Source organism: Puccinia triticina, chromosome 9A (genome assembly GCF_026914185.1).
Source record: "Puccinia triticina chromosome 9A, complete sequence".
In the NCBI taxonomy this organism is placed as follows: Eukaryota; Fungi; Basidiomycota; class Pucciniomycetes; order Pucciniales; family Pucciniaceae; genus Puccinia; species Puccinia triticina.
In genome coordinates, this window is record NC_070566.1 from 6333662 (window position 1) to 6354913 (window position 21252).

General features: G+C 52.1%; 3 protein-coding genes across 3 annotated transcripts; 2 read left to right on the top strand and 1 right to left on the bottom strand.

Annotated features, from left to right (window-relative positions):
• Positions 1-5141: 5141 nt before the first annotated feature.
• PtA15_9A633 (uncharacterized protein) lies at positions 5142-5658 on the top strand (the record flags this gene model as incomplete). Its single annotated transcript, XM_053172863.1, has 3 exons — positions 5142-5328; positions 5414-5520; positions 5602-5658. 3 exons carry the CDS (start codon positions 5142-5144, stop codon positions 5656-5658), a joined length of 351 nt encoding a protein of 116 aa, XP_053024061.1.
• A 1964-nt stretch (positions 5659-7622) lies between these two features.
• Positions 7623-17638, top strand: PtA15_9A634 (uncharacterized protein; the record flags this gene model as incomplete). Its single annotated transcript, XM_053172864.1, has 12 exons — positions 7623-7809; positions 8008-8958; positions 10266-10281; positions 12899-13079; positions 13252-13569; positions 13800-14142; positions 14211-14288; positions 14351-15358; positions 15426-15886; positions 15965-16149; positions 16232-17204; positions 17612-17638. 12 exons carry the CDS (start codon positions 7623-7625, stop codon positions 17636-17638), a joined length of 4728 nt encoding a protein of 1575 aa, XP_053024062.1.
• Positions 17639-19942: 2304 nt separating this feature from the next.
• PtA15_9A635 (uncharacterized protein) lies at positions 19943-20552 on the bottom strand (the record flags this gene model as incomplete). Its single annotated transcript, XM_053172865.1, has 4 exons — positions 19943-20141; positions 20176-20300; positions 20399-20453; positions 20521-20552. 4 exons carry the CDS (start codon positions 20550-20552, stop codon positions 19943-19945), a joined length of 411 nt encoding a protein of 136 aa, XP_053024063.1.
• Between the last annotated feature and the right edge of the window lie 700 nt (positions 20553-21252).

Sequence of the window (21252 nt, forward strand, 5' to 3'; positions counted from 1 at the left end):
GACCATCTCAATTGAACAGTCATCGAGGTGTGGTATTCAGATGACTGGCCGGCTCCGGTCATTGAGGTCCTTGATGACCTGTCGGCTCTGCTCATCAAGGACCTCAATGACCTCAATTACCGGAGCCGGCCGGTCATCTGGATACCACACCTCGATGACCGTCTCAATTGAACGGTCATCGAGGTGTATGCCTTGATGGCCGGTCGGCTCCGGTCATCAAGGACCTCAATGACCGGAGCCGGCCAGTCATCTGAATACCACACCTCAATGACCGTCTCAATGGGACGGTCATCGAGGTTTATGCCTTGATGACTGGTCGGCTCCGGTCATCAAGGACCTCAATGACCGGAGCCAGCTGGACATCTGGATACCACACCTCGATGACCGGTCAGCTCCTGTCATCGAGGTGTATGCGTTGATGAACTGTCAGCTCCGGTCATCAATACACCGCGATGACCGGCCAGCTGGCTGGCCCTTGAGGTACATATTTAGGTACCTTGATGACTGGAGCCGACCGGTCTTCAACGCATATACCTCGATGACCGTTCAATTGAGACGGTCATTGAGAACGGTCATTGAGGTGTGGTATCCAGATGACCGGCCGGCTCCGGTCATTGAGGTCCTTGATGACCGGAGCCAACCGGTCATCAAGGCATACACCTCGATGACCGTTCAATTGAGACGGTCATCAAGGTGTGGTATTCAGATGAACGGCCGGCTCCGGTCATCAAGGTCCTTGATGACCGGAGCCGACCGGTCATCAAGGCATACACCTCGATGACCGTTCAATTGAGACGGTCATTGAGGTGTATGCCTTGATGACCGGTCGGCTCTGGTCATCAAGAGCCGACCGGTCATCAAAGCATACACCTTGATGACCCCACAAGCACCCCGAATGATATGCAGCTAGGGGGTCCGGGGGCCGCACGAGTTTTTGGGGGGCCGCGCGAGTTCCACGCGAAAACCACTGGATGTGGCTGCGGAGGAAACCACACCCATTTGCGGGTGGTGTAAGCTAAGTGCGCTGATGCATGCTGGACTCATTTAGTCTAGACATTATCCGCTGTTATGCTTGCATGTAATCCTGGGATGACAAGTCTTATTGACATTGCTTATCACTATATCAGGACCATCAAGTCTAACAAAGAGTGGGTGTCAGAATGCTTAGAGCAGGAATGGAATATAACAGCTTGAGCATGGGAGGAAAATCCATCTCTGTATGCGACAAACAGTGCACATCCAGAGGACAATTTTCCAAACTCAAGAGATGACTGGTTGTTTTTTTTGTGGTAACTCAAAGTCATTTTTGATGTCTTTTGGGACTCAAAGATGCATTTCTTTGACTACAACACTGAGCAGTAGCTCAAATTCTTTGCAAGGGGCAAGCCTACAATATTGTCTAGTCAGATTTTTTTATCAAGTTGTGGTTGCTTTGTACAAGCTGTTTAGTGTTTTTTGAGCTTGCAGATCTTTTCTGCTCCCGCTTAGTTTGAGGGATAACTAAGGATGGCTAATGGGCAGGCTTGGGCCGCCCGTGGGCCAGCCCGGCAAAGCCCGGAAGCTTAGCGGACAGGCCGGGCTGGGCCACTGCCATACAAACTGCTGCCCGGCCCAAACCCATTTGATAAACGGGCCGACATTGGGCCGCCCGCGGGCCCCCAACGGGCTCTGCAATAACAGGCCGCCCACAGGCAGCCCACGGGCAGCCCATGGGCCGCCCACGGGCCACCTACTTTATGATACTTTCTTGGTTAGACATACTTGCAGGCTTTTTTAAAAAAAAAATAAGAAAGAAAACATGTATAATATATTTTAGTTACGACATACTTGGCGACTTGCAGGCAGTGTTGATTACTAATTTGCTTGTTTTATGAATCAAAAAAACTACTAATGAGCAATCAGTGCTCAATCCTGGACGCTTTGATCCAGTCTTGGGTACATAACAATGCATCAACGGTTTTGTCGTTGAGGCGCATGCAATAATCGTCCAGGACACGGCCGCTAGTCGAAAATGCCGACTCCAATGCGACAGAAGAAATTGGAATCATGAGCATGATTCTGGCAAACACTGATAATGATGGGAATCAAGGTTTGTTTCCTTCCCACCAGCGAAGAACATCAAACTCATCGCCGCCGTGGTTGATCACATTTCTTTCTTCAAGATATAAGTCCAATTCCGCCCCAGGGGCATTGGCTTGAAAGCCATCCATTGTACCAGCCATGTATTGGCTGAACCCCGAGAGATCTTTGTCAATCTTCTTCACCTTTACAGTTGATTTTGCCGGAGTGCTTGGCTTGGGACCGACTGCAGGAGGAGGCACAAACTGGTTCCAGAGGGATAGGAAGGCCGATCTAACCTTCCCCAAGAATCTATCAACCTCCAAAGGTGGAAGGCCTTGCTGGTCAAGGCTGTAGCGGAGATATCTGATTTTGTATTGCGGGTCGAGAACGAGTCCCATTGCTGTGAGTTCTTTGGCTGGTTCCCAATATTTCTCGAACTTCTCCTTCATTGGTATGGCCATTTCCGAGAGCCGAGCTTGCGCTCCATTGGGGTTGGCGGGAGGTTTAGTGTAGATTGTGATTTCCTTTTCAATTGCGATCATTGCACGGTACGCATGGTTGATTGTTGGGTACTGTGTCCCGCTCAATACAACAGTGGCTGTAAACAAGAGAGAAATCAATTCATAAGCAAGAGCCTCGCCCAGAGGTTACGCAAACAGGCGAAATAAGAAAATAGCACATACCTTGGTAGAATGGTTCAAGGAATTCTTGAATCACTTGGAGCTTGTCCCATTGAGCCTTGCTTGGGCAAGATTCACATTTGTTGTCTTGAAGTTTGAGTTCCTGGAAGGCGAGCTTGCATGGGATCGACGACTCGATCATCAAGAAAGTGGCATTCCATCTTGTTGGGACATCCTTAGACGGGTGTTTCATCTTCTCATTCAGATTGACTGCAACAAGCGCCTTCTCAAAGGTGTCCATGCGAGACAAAGACCCGTGGATGTAGTGTACACTTGTTCGAAGTCGTTCAACTGCGGTATCAACAACCTTCAAGCCATCTTTGACCACTAGGTTGATGACATGGGCGAGGCAACAGACGTGGAAGTAGGAGGATGTCGGAGTAGGAGTTGAGCTGGTGGCAGAGCGATTGGTTACTAATTGATGTAGTTGGTTCATAGCTGCAGTGTTGTTGGCAGCATTGTCAAGCGTCACAAAAGCCAGCTTGTTCAAGATCTTCCAATCGTTGAGGACTTGGCAGAGACGCTCGGATATCGCATGGCCAGAGTGTGGAGGTGGGAGAGGCTGGAAACTGATTATTTTCTTGGTGAGTACCCACTTCTTTGTTATGTAGTGGGCAGTTATAACCATGTACCCAGTCAAATCCAAGGCCGTCCACATGTTGGTTGTTAAAGATATCATATTTGACTGGGCCATCTTAGCGATTTCAATCTCTTTCATGCTGCTGTAGATCCTGAGGCAATCGCTTCAGACGGCCTTGCGTTGGGGCATCGTAAAGTTGGGCTGAGCTGATTCCATGAACTCGCGGAATCCAATATGATCGGCCATGGCAAATGGGTACTCGTGTTCAATTATGGCTTTAGAAAGTTTTTCGCGAGTTTTCTCTTGAGAAAAGATCCAGACCCGGTTGCTAGTTGTTTGGGAGCTGGTGAAGCTGAGGAGTCCTTGCCTTGGTTGAACGACTGCCCCATTTTCCGCGGAACAGCGTTCTGAGTGCCTTCGCAGATGGTTTGTTCCTGACAACAATTGAGCTGAGAGTTTGATGTGGCAGTAATTGCATGTAGCCTTCGATACCCCGTCTGTTTAAGAATAAGAATCAAGATACATATTCATATCAATAGCTGTAGACATAGCATTCTAAAGAGGGGAGAGACTTTGCGGGGGGGAAAAGATACCTTCTGTGACCTTCTTGAAGTGGTCCCACACCTTGCTGGTGAGCTTGCGCTTCTTCAGCAAGCTTCCTTCAGCCTCTTGGGATTCACTCTGACTGTTGGGGGGAGGCGGACCGTCGTTGGCAGGTGGCTGGCGACGAGTTTGCGTGCGAGTGACCTGAGGCTGCTGTGAAGATGGTGTATCCGGTTCCGGTCTCTTGGCGACACGTATGTCTTGACTTTGGGATTTGCTTTCCTCATCGGACGAGTCATGGATTACTGTCGTCCTCGGCATTTGGGGCGGGTTGCTGGGGGCGGTGACGGGTTGATGGCCTGTATCAAGTCCGGCATCGGAAGCAAGACGTTCCTCGGCCTCCTCCTCTCCAGAATCGGGGCCCCGCCCGCGGGCTGCCCGCGGGCAGCCCGTTTAAATATTGGGTCTGACGGGCCGGGCCGAAAAGCCAAAATTCCTCACAAAACGCTGCCCGGCCCGGGCCTGAACCCGCCTGGGCTCGGGCCGCCCGTTGGACAGCCCGTCCGTTAGCCATCCTTAGGGATAACTCATAAGCCTCTCCTACGGAGAGCGCTCCGCGCGGGTCCCCCGGACCTCCGTTCGAGTGGCTTTGTTAAGCTAGGGCGTGGCCTGAGCGCATCATGGTGGCCGCCGCGGGTCGCTTCCGGGACGCCGCGGCGGCGGACAGCCATGAAGTCTCCGGGGCGTGATGGTCTCACAGCCGCCTCGGATGGGGGCGCAAGGTGGGCGACCCCGGGGCCGCCCCTGTGACGCTGAGTCATTCGATGGTCTCGTCGGCGACTCGGTGCCGCCCAGACGGCCGTGGCGCCCAGGAGGCGACCGTTGTGGCGCCACCTCGTCATGGGTCACCTCTTCGCCATGGTGGCGCAAATTGTAGTCCTTGTGGCGTCGTGGGGGCTGAAGAATGCAGCCGCGCGATCGTGGCGCCACGGCCTTTTCGAATTCGCCCCGCGGTGTACACTAGAAAAATTCAAAACCCTACCAAAGCACGTACTCGTTGTCCTGTAGGCGCAGAGGGTGTGGCGTAGTTGGTTGGTGATAAATTAACGCCAGAGCCGCTCGCGGTGCCTATATTACTTCGGAGGGCATCAGCCAAACACTCTGCCCCCACAACTTCCCATCTTCTATTCAAAGCTCGCTGCCGCGGTACACATTTTGTTATTCTCCATCAGAGCTCATTCACAGTCCAGTCGACTCTCTAGTGCTTCCCAATCGCTATGCAACTGCTGCATCTCATCTCCGTATTCTCAGCCATAGCCCTTGCTGTCATATCTGCCGACGTGGGGAACCCCTCACCCAACGACGGCTTCAAGTGTAATAACGAAACCGCTAATAATCAACCTGCGACCGTGGCCTACTGCGGCAGTCCGGACAACGCTAAAAATCCTACCTCATTTACTAAATGTTTGTTGCTGGAATTGGTCCAAAGAAACCAGCCAGCTCACTCCTGCTGACGCAAATCCATTCTATTTTTTTGTTTTTGCAAAAGTCTTCCCGGCAAATGAGGTTGGACGCTCGCCAGTGGATCATTATACATGTGTGGCTGTAGGTCTCACCCTGTTCAAATATTGCTGTGCACCCGATAAATTGGGACAGGTGAGCAGAAACGATTCTATGTTTTTCGAGTTGTGTCTAGATTCTGGACCTAATTGCATTTTGTTTCATGTCGTTCCCCAGACTTCCGGTAACCCACCATCGCTCGAAAAAGTAAACCAGTATTGCAAGAAGATGTGAAGGTTAAAGACTGGTTGTGGCAAAGACGACGAGATCGCTTAATCCCGGGTCGACTCCCAAAACCGACGGCGAAAAAATTCAGCAATCGACGCAATGCGCATATCTTAACCAATATGAATTTTCCCTTATCACTTCCCATATCATGGGGTTGAAAAATCAATGCTGGAAAGGAAAATCGTTTATATTTCTTATTCGTGGAGGACTTTCAGAAGATCAGCTAAATGCTATTTTGTATTTTCAAAGGATAGCAAAAGCAAAAAAAAAACCCTGTTTTTTAACCGTGCGGGAATTCCTCCACTAGCAAGTTGATTGGTGCTTCATGAGATTAGTTTGGTTTTTTTGAGAAACATGCATTTACGTAAACAAAAAAACCGCATGAATACACATGTAGCATCTGGTTTTGTATCGCAGCAGAATGTAGCTGATCTACTTTTGACTGAGTGCACCGCAGTGATTGGGTGACTTCCCGTGGGATCTGGCACCCTCCCAGATGCCGCTTTAGACCCGAAAAGTCTAGATTTTTGCAGGGAAATCTAGCTTTTTGGGCTCTAGATTGTTTCTGGGAGACTCCCAGATCTCGACGGGAAGTCATCCATTATCACTGCTGGGGTGAATTTTCCAGCAGATTTTTTGAGTGGGCCAGGGTGACTCCCAAGGCATATTGTACGCAGTAGGTTATTATACAGCTAAGAGCATATACAAGCCCTTCCTGCCTTGTATGATGTGTGGCCAATGCACTTGTGATAAAGAGGATGAACTTCCTTGTGATCAATTTTTTTTGATTTCAAGTTTTGCTGGAGACAAATTTGTTCGGAATTGAGAAAACAGCCACCTGATTCTCTACAAAACCTTGAATGGTGAATTGTTTGTAACAAACACCATAACAGACTGAGTGAAAGTCAGCTAATTAGGTGAACAATGAGATACCTCCAATCTTAACTGCCCCCTCCCCCCTACACGGCGGTTTCGCTTTTTAAAGTTTCGCCCGTCAGATTGACGGGGGGTGGAAGCCACCGGCAAATTGACCCCCGCGCTGTCAAATTGCCGCCAATCTGTCCACACCCCCGCCGACACTCAAGCCCAGGTGAAGTTGACTCGACTTCAGGCAAGTTATGGTAACTTGCCCGGTCGAGTTGCTGGCAAACACGCCCCGACCAAACATCCGCCGGCAGGCATAGCGGCAATATGCCGTCAAGAAGCTTTAACCGCCAGCAAGCCGACAACCACCGGCGGCCAGCGGAAGGGGGGCTACCCAGATTCCAAAAGTCCGTGCGTCGGAGGGACACGTCACCCTCAACACCCCTCCACCTCACCTCTAACCAAGTCCCTTGTCACCCCCAGAGGGACATTTCATCTTCAACCAATTTCCTCGTCACCCCTCCGGACTCCAGAGGGACATGTTACTTTACCAAGTCCCACTCACCTCCATCACCCTCACAGCTTTCCGCACAAATTTTCACAGTGACTTCAGTCCTCGGACATCTCACCCTTCAACTTCGACGGGCTTTACCAAGGCTGGCACAGCTGCGACCCGCTCTCGCTCTTTGATGCGCACATCAACCGGTTCGTCAATCCAGTGAGCATCCTTCCGAGCAGGGCTTTTCCCCACCAACCCAACTTAATCCGCGGTTTTTAAAATGATCTCATGAGAGCCCTCCTTTGTCCCTACAGCCACCTCGGCATTTCAACCTCAAGGCCGAGGCTCGCCGCGCCGACAAGCTTGGATTTGTTGTTTATCAGTACAATCAAGTGAACACATTTTTGGCCGAAGCGTTCTGGTACATCCGTGTAATCCTGGGACGAGACAAGTCAAAAGTTGAGTTTTGGTGGAAGCAATACCTTCTCTTTGATTACCATTTGCCGGCCTCCCGCAACCGCCGTGTACAGGTGGCTGAGGTTGGGCTGGTCTGGGGAAAACATGCCTTCGCTCCGGAAACGCAAGCGTCCTCGAACCCAATCCACAGATGCTCACCCAGAACCGACTGCCGGCCCACCATCCTCCCGCTGCCCCCGCCGCGAAGCCTGCGACAGCCAAGACTCCAAGGAGAAGCACGACCGCTCAACCCACGCGGCGCCACCAGCAGAAGACTCCAGCCTGCAAGCCAGTCACTGATGCCGAAGTGGCAGCTCTCATTGTCTGCTCAGCTACCCGTCAGTGTTTTCAACAGATAGCCCAACATGAGAGTGGCAGTTCTCATGTTTATCATCTTCACTTTTCCGAATGGATGTCCAGGGGCACAAGCCCACAGAGCGACTGCCACGTTTATAACGGCCAGCCGAGCATCCGGGGATTGGTGTGCGACCAAACCGTACGATCAACAAATTGATCCTCACTTGATACGGCTCCAGCGATACCTGGACTTCATGGCCGCAAATCAAAATCGACCGGCTCAAGGAAGGCCTCATGCTGGCCGATTACCCGGCATAAGTTCCTGATCTGGGCTGCTCGAGACCCATTGGCAAGCACCGATTCAATTACTCTTTACCTTCTGGTTCTCGAGGCCGCCCGTACCGCAACTCATCACCTCTTTGCCCCCATCATGCCCCAACTCTCGAACCAATCCCTGCTGCTCGACCCTTCGGTCCAGGCAGCGGTCTCGTCTTTGGACCCTAATTTTGCCGCCAAGGCCAGTGCTAGTGCCAACCAAACTGGCAACTCTATTGCAAGGATCACTTCGGCTCCGAGCACCAATCCTAACAGCTCTAGAGGTCAAGATAACTCTGAGGTCAACAACCTCTGGGGTAGATTCTTCAAAGACCTTTCAGCCTCGGGCCCCTCACTTCCGCCTAAACCCAGCTTCCTTCCCGCTAAACCGCCCCAATGTACAGTAGCTTTGTCTTCGGAGCGACACACACTTTCTCAGGTCGAGTCTTCAGAGAAGATGCCATTGAGAGGTGATCTTCGCAAGAAGATACCTGACAGTTCTGGTACAGAAGACATTTTCTGTATTGGCGATCACCTCCCCCTTGCGCACCAGCTTCGACCCGACCCCGCCAAAGATCAAAACAACAACAGGGGCTTGTACAAGCCGCCCAAGCAAGCCCGAAGACTCTCTGAGAGCTCGGAGGATCCCCCGCTGGCCCTCCCACCCGCCCCTCCTGCTTGCCGCAAGAAACCCAAAACTGATCATCCCAATCACCCCCACAATCCCCCGGCTGTAGATCTCTCGGTGGAACACGACAAACGTGACGAACTTGTTGGTGTACGGGGCCCCGAACTACCTATCTATGATCGAATCTCTGTCTTTACCGAAACCCGTGTCCCAGAAATTTGCCAACAACTCCTCGAGGCTCTTCGGCGTGATTACAACCTGAGTGGGGACGAGAAGCGGGTGTACGAGTTCATCACCCGGCAATATCTGGCATGCTGCTCAAAGAACGCAGTGGGCATCTCGAGGTCTATGTGTACAAAAAATGGGGCGGGATGCTCCTCTTGGACTGATCGCCATTTGCTCCGTCCGTTATTCCTCCTCCCGTTGCCTATCCTCCTTCCTTGCTGTTTGTTCTCTTGCACTCCTTCTCAATCACCCAGATCTTTGTTTGCTTGCACTCAAAAAACAAGAAAGGCACTAAACACCAGAGCCTCAAAACAGTTAACTAATGCAATGAAAACCAAAAAAAATGTCCCGGTAGCCTGTAGTTGATTGCCTGACTTTGGTCAGGATGCCCTGTGAGCTGTCTGGAAGAATGTGAACCGAGAACAATCGGATGGTGAGAGTGCTGAGCGAGCCGATATGGGTCGATCCAGCCCAAATCTGGGTTCCGGGAGGGGTGTTGGGTTGGCGAAATGCCGGTGGTTTGCCGGCGTGAGGGGTCAAACTGACCGAGACCACCGATCTTGGGGGGAGCGGGCTGGACGGCAATTTGTCCTTGCCGTCAATCAACCCTTAAGTTTGACCGGGGTTTGACTGGATGCGCATGGGCGGGGGGGTCGCGATGTTGACGGCCTTTTTGCCGGCTTACCGGAGGTCCCTTTTTGAATGGTCAAAGCGCACTCAGGGGGGTCGGTCAATTTGACCACCGAACTTCCACACTTTTTGCCGGCCTCCCGCAACCGCCGTGTAAAGGAGGATACATATGTGTTGAAAGAGTGTAATTTATTATTTGTTGGCCAGACAGGTTTTCAATGTGGCAAGGAAAAAAATGAAAGAATGAACAAATTTTAAGCTATTCCAAGTATAGTGGCATGGAGGAGATGGTGATCAAGAAAGGCCTCAATCATGCCTTTTTCCTTACACAATTTGGGGTCATCCTTCACCAATTTCCTCCAAACCTGGACATCCAAAGACCGCATATTGTCATTTTACAACTTTGTCTGGTCTTTGGGGCTGCAAAATGCATGCCTCTGTGTGGGAAAAGACTGTAGCTTCCATTTCTTTTTTTTCTATTCAGAAACTAGTGGCTTGATCAAAAAATGCAAGCAAAATAGGAGGATGTAGTTGGACCTCTTGTAGGCTTCCCATTACCTATTTCACAATTTTTTTTGAATGATTTTTGGTGAAGACACGGCCAAAAAAATAAGATGTGTTTGTGGGTACCTCTCATACCAATGAAAAAGAAAGATATTGCTTTATCAGTCCCCTCCTTTGGAGTGGCACTTTATTCAGTTCAAAATACCTCTCCGTTGATTGCGGTGAAATCTTACTCTCTTCAAACTACACATGTACACCACGAGAGCAATTTCGGCTCCCTCGGACCGACAACCCAACGACAAAGGGACACACGTCGGGCTACCGTGTGAATGCACGGCAGCACGGCATCGGGGTGTCCCTCCTGTCAGGCTGCCGTGTGAATGCAGGGCAGCACGTCGTCGGCATCTGCAACGGTCAGGCTGCCGTCCCTCTTGACGACAGGTGACCACCTCGGTCATTCCGCCGCAAGCCTGCCGGTCAGTTGCCTGGCGGCGACCCGGTGGCTCGACCCAACTCGCGCTGCCTGTCAGCCGCCCGGCAGCCGTCCTTGTCCTGGGCTCCCTCGGAGCAACAACCCGACGACATAGGACACACTGTCGGGCTGCCGTGCGAATGCAGAGCAGCACGTCGTTGGCGTCTCGCGAAGGTCAGTCTTTTTTCTGACACATCTGATACTGCAGACTTGAGCTCACAGGGCTGTCAAACCAACCCGGAAGCTGTCTCGCCAAGGCTCACCCGGGTCAGGATGACCGCGTTTTGCCGCCGGCTTGCCGTCGAGGCCTCCCTCAGCGTAGCATTTCCTGCTCATCTCAGAGGTTGTTCTTTCATGCAAGAGCTCGAGAAAAAAAAATTGAAGAGTGTTTTTTTTTTTTTTGACAAAAAATGACTCTGCAAAATTTTGGATCAGCCCATCTTGAGGATGCTAGGCTGTATTCTCAAATTTCACCTATCAACCAATCACACTGCGGGCATCTCGCTGTCGCTGCGGGCCGCAGCGACATCATGACGCTGCATGTCAGAATGCAGCGTCAGCTGCAGCGACATCTGGCTGGCTGATCGATTTGCCTTTGGACAGCCGGCCACCAATACATAACAACCTCTCGATGACCGGTCCTTGTGCCGGCCATCAAGAGGATTATAACACACTCCTCTCACTCCTCTCGGTGACCAGCTCATGGACCGGTCATTGGGAGGAGTCCACACTCCTCTTGATGCCAGCACACACCGGCGTCAAGAGAAGTACAGACACCTCTCGATGGCCGGCACAACGACCGGTCACCAAGAGGAGTACGCACTCCTCTCGATGGCTGGCCCAAGGCCCGGTCATCGGGAGGAGTACATACACACTTCCCTTGATGAACGGCACAGACCGGGCATCAAGGTGCATGTACTCCTCTTGACGCCGGCCTGTGTTGGCATTGAGAGGAGTATGGATTCCTCCTCCCAATGACCGGTCCTTGTGCTGGTCATCGAGAGGAGTGTGGACTCCTCCTCCCAATGACCAGTCGTTATGCTGGTCATTGAGAGGAGTGTGGACAACTCTCAATGGCCGGCACAAGGACTCCTCCTGATGGCCGGTCCTTGGGCCAGCCATCAAGAGGAGTGCGTACTCCTCTCGGTGACCGGTTGTTGTGCCGGCCATCGAGAGGTGCGTTGTGTGTACATACCCCGGTGGCCGGCTGTCCATCAGACAGCCAAGTGTTGCTGCATTACTTGTCGCACGGGGTTCAAATCCCCACTGAATCGTCAGATGTCGCTGCGGTCCGCAGCAATATCGAGATGCCCGCAGTGTCACCATTGGCCTTTGGCCGAGTTGGAAGATGCGGTGCATGTGGGGATGGGCTTCTGATGGAACATGGGTTCAAGCCTCGCTACGAGGTTTTTTTTGCGGCGCGCCGAGCGTCTCTTGCCTGGACTCTCACGGCCTCTCACGGCAGAGGTGCGAGTACATGATCCCACGCACCCATCACATGGCGGGTAGCTCGACGGCTGATTGTCGATGGGGCTGCCCAAAAACATAATCTCACGACCTGGAGAGTCGCTGAGAGATTTGTTTGAACAAGGGCAGCCTATTGACGACCCGCCCCTGCTGCCGTCAGATATGCGGCAGCGCTTGTGGTTGGCCCGACACTGTGGCTGCAAACCGCGACACCACGACGGCGGCCAGCAGGAAGGTTTGGCTGGGTCGGGGAGGGTCAGGTTGCCGGCAAAAACAATCAGCAAACCGACGTCGGCGCACTCCCGTGGTGTACATTGTCTCTTTGACGGCTGCTGGTTCTGGGCTGATTTTTAAACTTTTAAGCGGGCACTTGTCATTGTTGTTGCTCTTATGTACAAATTATCAGGTCACAGTTCTCATAGTTGACTCGGTTGCTGGTAGATCTGGGAGTTCGGGGGGCTTGGCCGGTCTACATACCGGGTGCAGCTCGGGGACTGCTACACAGTGCTGGGCTGGTTATCGGAGCCAGCCAGTCGGCGACTCGACGGTCAACAGGAACCACCACCAACACCAACATCTCGAAGAACCTGCCATCGAAGGAAGACAAGGAAACGAACAGAATGTCCGAACTGATCTCGATTGAACAGCAGAAACAACAGCAACAGCAACAGCAACAACAGAAACAGAAACAGAAACAGAAACAGCACAAGCACAAACCAAAACACAAGCACAAGCAACGAGCAGCAACGACAACAACAACAACAACAACAACAGCAGCAGCATCAGAAGCAACCACAACAAGAGAACTAAGCCAATCATCGCCATCAACAGAAGAACAACAAACACACCGAATACAGCAAAACTCAAACCCAAAAACTGATCCACGCAGGGTCAAAGTCTACGAACTACAGGCCCAAACATGGATCGATAGAGGCACCGGACACTGTATAGGAATCTACGAACCACCCGACAGCAACAACCAGGACAAGCCACCGCCGATCGCAAGGCTGGAAGTACGACAAGAACCAACCGACAGCTCACCCGGGGGACAGCTCCTACTGCAATCCCAAGTACTCATCCCAACTATCTTCAACCGAGCCAACCGACACCACTCTCCATCCTCTTCCTCATCATCCTCTTCCTCATCCGAATCCTCATCATCTTCATCCTCATCGTCCTCATCTTCATCGTCTGAGGAGCAAGAGGACGCTGTCGAACCAAAGCCTCATCATCAGGATCAAGAACAACCTCGAGACAAACCTCCGACCAAGAAATCAAAAACTTCCCCCCGCCGTCGCAAGTCAGCTCCCAACCCCCCACCATGGCCAGAGGGCGGTGGGATCTACCAAAAACAACAAGCCACGCTCGTCGTCTGGACCGAACCAGATGGGACAGACATGGCACTCTCATTTGCCACCGCTCAAGGCTGCCAAGAAATCTGGTCATTCTTATGCGATGTCCAGGGCTGGCTCGTCAAACTACCCTACCCAGCTCACCCGCATCCTAGCCTCCATCAACCCATATCGACCGCTCAATCGGCAAACCGAAACAACAGATCCTGTGACGACCATCTCAACTCACATCGCAGGAAGGATGCCATCGATTGGGATGACGAAGAACTCCATCTGACGAGCACCCAACCCATCTCCAACCATCATACGCGACAACTACAACTCCATCAGCAACAGCAACAGCAACAACACCAATCCCCACAGCCAAGCAACAATCACCAACAGCAGCAGAATGGTGACTTGGATGGCCGTTCATCCTTCTCGATCTCACGCGACCAGATCCTTGATCAGCAACAATCACCGGACGATCTGACGAAAACCAGACTTATCAACACCGGTCACGTCTCTCCATCCTCGGCGTACAACCATCTACTCAAACCCAATCTCCACCACATCTCCCTCCAACAGTTCAGCCAACTACCCGAACCCTCGTTAGCGAATCTAAGCGAGATCGAAAACCTGATCAAATCCTCCAGCTGCTCGAGTATCGGCCGCGAACGCATCTCGACTTTGATCCTCAAGAAAGACTATGTCCGCAAGCTCGAACCTGTGCGAATCGAAGCCGAAGATCTCGAAAGCTTGAAGGATCTTCATACCCTCTGCATGTTACTCCAGAGTATCTGTGCGTCTTTCCATAATCAATCATCTAATGTCAATTTCCACTAACCATTGAGTTCTCTTCTGATCTAGTGATGCTCAACGATGCGGCCATCTATGAGTACTGCTTGCAAGATGATATCGTGTTGATTGCAGCCAGCATTCTAGATTGTCAGTCCGATTTCACACTGGTTTTGGTTGTTCTCAGCTAATCAACAATGTGACATTTACAGACGATCCTGAATTCGGGAACCAAAAGGCATCCTACCATGCAGACTTGTCAGATCCAACGAGGTTCAAGGAGGTGGTCCCGATCAGGGACGAGCAGATTAAGGCGAAGATCCATCTGACCTACCGACTGCAATACTTCAAGGATATCATCCTTGCAAGAATCATGGATGACTCGACCTTTTCGATCATCAACTCGATGTTATTCTTCAATCAAGTCGAGATTGTCCAATACCTCCACAGTAGCGACCATTTCATGCGCGAACTGTTTGGCATTTTTGATATGGGAGCTACGGACCCTCTCCCAGCCGGCTCATCCTCGCCGATCATCGGTCCTCCTCTACCGCCATCGATGGTCTCTGAGCGGGCTAATTCCAAGCTAGATGGTCCAGCACTCTTGGACCGGAAGATAGACACGATCATGTTCCTGCAACAGCTTTGCGCGATGGCCAAACATCTCCAAGCGCCCTCTCGGATCAGTTTCTTCCGGTCGCTAGCCGAGCGCGGGATCCTCAAAGTGATCGAGTTTGGGCTTTCGAAACAGGAGCTGATCAAACCTGTGATTGACTCGACGGTAGTCGAGGGGGAGAGCTCGAGGGAGATAGCCAAGACACGAGAAGCGCGCGAGGATGAGGCGATGATCAAGTCAGTGGTCTGTGAGGTGCTGATGACGATCATCGATTACGACCCAAGTAGCGTGCGGGGATATTGCTTGAAACAGCGCCAGGAGGGGACCCAGACCTTAGCGGAGAGTCTGATCGAACTGCTGATCTCGGAGACCGACCTGGGCCTCAAGGTCCAACTGACTGATGCCCTGAGGACACTACTCGACATTTCTGGAACCGGGCTCGGGAATCCGTCGAACAGCTTGTCCTTTGCTGATAGTAATGGCCCCCTCAAACGCGATGAGGACCCCGATAACGAACGCTTTCTTCAGTTCTTCTATGATCATTGCGTACATATCCTGGCCAGTCCTCTCCTTAAGCTTCCCGAGCTCAATCCCTATGCTCCTCGTAAGTTCCTCCTCTCCCACAAAAGAAGCGACATCAGAGAGATTGATTTTTAAGTGAGTTTACACAGCAAGCGAACGAGAAACAGTGTCTCTTAGCCCTTTAGAAGCTGCGACGTTCAATCATTTGTGCGAGATGATCTGTTTTATCATTGTCCAGCACAGTTTTCGCTCCAAGTATTTCATCCTGTCGACGAACTTATTAAACAAGATCGGCAGTTTATTGACGATCATCGGCCCCAGAAGTGCACCCGCTCTAACGACGAAAGCGAAGCCTTCCAAGGATAGCGAAAGGAATGAGGTTTCTCCGCCTGCTCCTGCTCAGACGAGAAAGAATTCGTACAAGTATCTCGAGTTGGTCGGCTTGAAAATCCTCAAGACTTGCTTCAATAAAAAGGACCAGTTCTACGACCGCGCGTTGATCAAAAACTCGCTCATCGACCTCGTCGTTCTCGACATCTTTGTCGCCCAGGACGGAAAAGATAACTTGGTCTCTTCAGCGTGTTTAGAGCTCTTCGAAAACATCCGCTTGGTTCGTCCTCGTCCTCTCTTTTAATCCTTGCTTTTTCACCTTGTCTTTAAATTGAACTCTTGGGTGTCTGTTTTCTAGAATAATCCGAAGCCAATCCTTAATCATTTGATGGATAAACGCCCCGATGTCATTAGACTCTTGGCCCAGAAATTCACCACTTTTCAGAGTCTCATTCAACGATGGGAGCAGAATAACGATCCGCAAAATGCACCTGGTAGTGGCCCTGCTCAATCCTCCTCCTCGAACAATACCGAAGAAAACGCGTACGTCTCCTATATATCTTGCTTATTCACAAAAAAGAGAGAGAGAGAACTAAGGATGATTGTTTATTGGTGGGATAAACAGGGCACATAATGTTAGGAATATTGGCAGTTGGTCTCGGAGTCAAACATTAGACGCAGAGGAAGAGAATTACTTCAACGATTCTGATGAAGAGACGGAAGAAGTGGGGGATGTGATGATCGCGAGCACGTCGCGAACGGGCGGAGGGATGATAGGGACACGGGGGATGGGGCAACACAAGCGACAGCGGTCGATGACGGGTGTAAATCCAGACATGATCCGAGATCTGAGTGGCGACAAGGTTGGGCAAGAGGCGGGCCCACCTAAGCCGGAGGGCGGTGTGAAGCCGCTAGTCGATTACCCGGACGAGGACGACGAGGGCGCGACGGCCCCTTCATCGGATGCCTCGCCGACGCCCGTGAAGAGTAGCGAAGTCGAGCCGGGACTCTCTGGCGAGCTCCCGCCGACGGCCCGACTAGGCGAGCGTCGGCGGCGCGAAGAAGACGAGGAGGACCTCAACGGACTCGGCGGCTTGTTGGGCGGCTCGGGCGGACGGGAGTCGAAGCGGGGCAGACGCTCGGTGCCCATGGCCCGTGCCGGCGCCGCCCAATCCATCCCTCCCTTGCTGGCCCCCCAAACACCGGCCGGGGACAGCGCCGGGCTCGCTTCCCTGAAAACCGCCCCACCAACTGCGAACAAGAGTCTCGTCTTCGGGCCCAAGAAAATCGTCTTCAGCCTCGCCAGCTCCTCGCTTATCGCCGCCGCCTCATCGGCCTCTTCCGCTCCTCCGTCGGCGCCGACGATGGCCTCTTCCTCCTCCACAGCCACCCCCCAGCCTCCGAAGTCGACCGACAAAGATCCTGCGGATGGACCTTCGCGGTCTTCCTCTATCGCCCCTGCATCCGCACCTGCCGCGGGGCCTCCACAGCCGAGTCCTGCCTCTTCGTTGGCAGCGCCCGCGCTCGCCAGCCCTCCGCTTCCTGACCCTTCATCATCGGCCCCATCTGCGTTATCTTCGTCTTCTCCTGCCCCGACTGTGCCCTCCCAGTCTATCCTCCTTGGCCCTGACCCCCCTCCTCCCTCTTCATCTTCCTCTTCTGCTTCTTGATCTCTTTATACTATTTAATTGACTCTTTCCTGTTTTTTTTTTTTTTCTTCTTATTATTATTCTTATGATTGACTTTTGGGCGATACATAATCGAGCGAACCTCGTGCACACACTTCATCATCGAACCTATGCACATACACACACATGAACATATAGTATTACTCATACATACATCCATATATCTTATGTATATTGATTATTTGCTGAGCTCTGATCTGGCACGGTCTCTTTCTCTCTGGGTTTGAAAAGAAAAAGAAAAAAACTATGAACTAAGAGTTATGCACAGTGTCAGAAGTACAGAGGTATCTCAAGGTGGGTCGCAGTTGCTTCCACAGGACGTGGTTCTTGTGCAAGAGACTTAGAGTGACAGAGAAATTTACGGTTCCACATTGACACAAACAGCTAGCGGGGCAAGTGGGATGTCAGCAGGGCGGCCGACCGCACGCCGGCAGGGCCCTGCAGTCGCCGTACGCCCTGATGGCGCCGTTTTGCCACACGCCGCCAGGACGCCATCAAGCCACGCCCTGCGGACATCTTTGGTGGCGCACCTAGGGCAGCCCCTAACTTAACTAAGTCCCTCTCTTTGTGGAGGGGGGACGCTGTCCCGCAGGGACCCTCCGAAGGAGGGACTTGTACACTAAGTGGACCCCGCGGCCTGAGAGAATCAGGAACTTGGCCTTTTTCAATCATGTGTAGCTTCATCACATCACATTATGTGATTGAGTTGTAGGGGAACAAAAGATGCAGAACATCAAGGAGAATCTTTCCACCTATTGTCCTATTTTTAGGAAGATGTAATGACATTCTAATGGCCTTTTTTGCAAGTTCATCCAGTTGGCTTTATCCCATATCACACATGTTGCACTGTACAGAATCTGGAATCCATGATGTTACAGCTCTGATTACAGCTCAACAAGAGGTGTTGAGTAGGGACAGCTTGGGCCATCCCAGAAATGTAAACAATTTCAAAAATGGTGCAGAGGCTCATGAGGGAGAGTGATTCTAAAAAAGTCCCCACCAAAAGTCATAATTCTCTCAGGCCGCGGGGTCCACATAGCGCGTAAGTCCCTCCTTCGGAGGTCGCTTCGCTCCCCCAAGGAGGGAATTAGCTAAGTTAGGGGCAGCCCAGGGTGGCGCCAACCCGACCGAGGCGCAGGGGGGGCGACTTCAGGGCGCAATGGCTGGATCTCCCCCGGGCGTCCATGCTGAGATCCTCGTGACATCTGTCAGGGGGATGGCCTCAGGGCGCCTACGGGGATGCAAGGTAGATGTGCTCTAGGACGGCATGCTCCCACCTCTGGGGTCACCGGGGTGACATGCCTTGAGATGCCTCAGGGTCCACCGTGGGCTAGCGGGCAGGCGCGCACGTGAGGTGTCTATGGAGGCCACAAAGGTTTTCCAGGGGGCAAGGAGGGGGTGGGGGTGGGACCGCCCCTGGCTGACTCTAGGTCATCAGTGATGAGTCTGCAAGGCGCAGCTCTGGTGGCAGGGTGGGCCCCTGGGTGTCGTCTTGGCATGATGCTGACAGCGCCCATAGCAGCTGACTGGGGTGGCATGTGTGGGGCAGCGTGGAAACGGCCGTTGAATGCGGACACTGGCAGGGGGGCATGCAGTTTGGCCGATAGGGGGGTGGGCCTCACGGGCAATAGCGCACAGGGTAAACGTTTGGAGGTATCTCTTATAATTCTCAATAGTATCTAAGTACGGGGACATCTTCTTAGATACAGATACAACGGGAGGGACACAATCTCGAGGGGGTGGGAAGAGGGAGAAAACATAGGCAACATTGCTTCAGGAGGACTAATGAATGTTGGGGGGGGTGGAGGGGGGGGGGGCAATCACAAGTACATTCACATATTGGCGATCTCGGCAGCTAGGGCCCTGATGTTGTGCTTGGTCGGGCAAACACAGGCGGATTTATCCAAGTCCTCCAACATGGGGGACTGGCTGAAGAGTTCGGCGTCCTTCTGGCATATCAGGCAATGCCACCTGCAAGGGTGAAACACTGCGCTATGCGCTATCTTTCTCCATCTCCAAAAATGAAAACCAAGATAAAACAATTTTGGATTTTTCAGCTTCTGTTTACTGCACTTGGAAATCCTCAAATACATGAATTAAGAGAAATTTTAAGCATCAAGAAAGCTGCACCAAAAAAAGCGTTAAATCTCTCTTATTTGATGTATTTGAGGATTTCCAAGTGCAGTAAACAGAAGCTGAAAAATCGGATTTACTCCTTGAGTGTGGGAGGAGCAATAATATCAAAAAATATTCATGAAATTCTTTCATCTTGGTTTTCATTTTTGGAGATAGAGAAAAATAGCGCATAGCGCAGTGTTTCACCCTTGCCTGGGTGTCACCTGCAATGCAGAACTTTGGTCAAATCCACAGTTGATCTCAAGAGCCATCCAAACTCATGTGTTGATGTGATTCTTGTCAAGGGTCCTGTTTGCTTGGACCTGGTGATCTATTGTGTCCCAGTGAGACACGGTCTTGGCGTTGGGATCAAAGTGATTCTCAAGCGTGGCAAGTTGGATGTAGGCCCAGCGGGCCTTGAGCATGAAGTGACGATCTTTTCCCAACATTGCATCAATTGCTCCGTTGGTTAGCCAAGGGTTGCCCATGAGTAAGTGCCACATATCTTGGCAGTACTTATGCAGGGGGGGGATTTAGGGCAGGACCAGGGAGGAGCCCATGAGGAGGATACCTGTGCAGACAAGGTTCCGAACCTGGTATCGGACATTTTCCAGCTGTTTATGGAGCTTGGAGTCAGTGGAGCCCAATGCTTGGCGGTTACGGTCGTGGAACCCGGGGGGGAAGTGGGTTTGCAGGTACGCCTCAGGTTGGGCCTGCAGATTTGACTGCGGGCTGGCATGGAAGATTGTTAGCATTGCGCACGGACGCTTCTGGGGTGGTACCAATGCTTGCCATGACCATCAGGAAGAGGGAGCGCTCGCGATCCTCATTTGCGTAGGCATCCAGATTTTGGACCATCATGGCCTCGCGGACTGCTACCTGCATGAGCTCCTAAGCCGGGAGAGGGGGGCATCAGGATGATGGTCGTTGGCAGTGCTACTGATTAGACTACGAGGGGACCTACCTTGTCTGCCGGGAGGAAAAGGAACCTCCGGATGGATCTGTTCCGCCAGGGTCAGTTCCGCCGCAGCGGGAGCCTGGGGACTAGTTATGGGGGTGGGGGCTCGGGTTAATGAGTCCAACTGGGTTAGTTACTGCTCTCAAGGTTGACAGCACGACCAGATTGCGGTCATGCTTGGTCATCTGGGCTCGGGAAAGGGAGGGGTGGGATGTGTCAGTGGCTCAGCTCTCATGGAGATGAGCCCAGGGATTCAGGACCACTGACCTCATTGAAATCGGTGGCTAGGTTGTCTGGGACTATCTTGACTCCTCCAAGGCCGCCCAGGAATCTCTTGTTGGGTGGCAATATGATTGGGTCAAGGGGGAGGGGAACTTCTTGGGGGGGAGGCCTTAATGGAAGAAATGGGTTACCACCAGGTGGGAACCCACCGGACCGTGCTATTAAGGCCTCCCCCCCAAGAAGTTCCCCTCCCCCTCAACCCAATTATATTGCCACCCAACAAGAGATTCCTAGCCAATCTTGGAGGAGTCAAAATAGCCCCAGACAACCTAGCCATCAATTTCAATGAGGTCAGTGGTCCTGAATCCCTGGGCTCATCTCCATGAGAGCTGAGCCACTGACACATCCCACCCGTCCCTTACCTCCCACCCCTCCCTTTCCCAAGCCCAGATGACCAAGCACGACCGCAATCTGGTCGTGTTGTCAACCTTGAGAGTAGTACTAACCCGGTTGGACTCATTAACCCAGGTGTGCGGCGGTTCTCACATGTTTGCGCCAGCTCTTTGTCCCTCTGGCCTGGGGATATATGTTGCAGTAGGTCATGTCGTCCTCATAGGTGTAGTCTGACAGTGAAGAATTATGAGCCAGTGTCAGTCACAACCA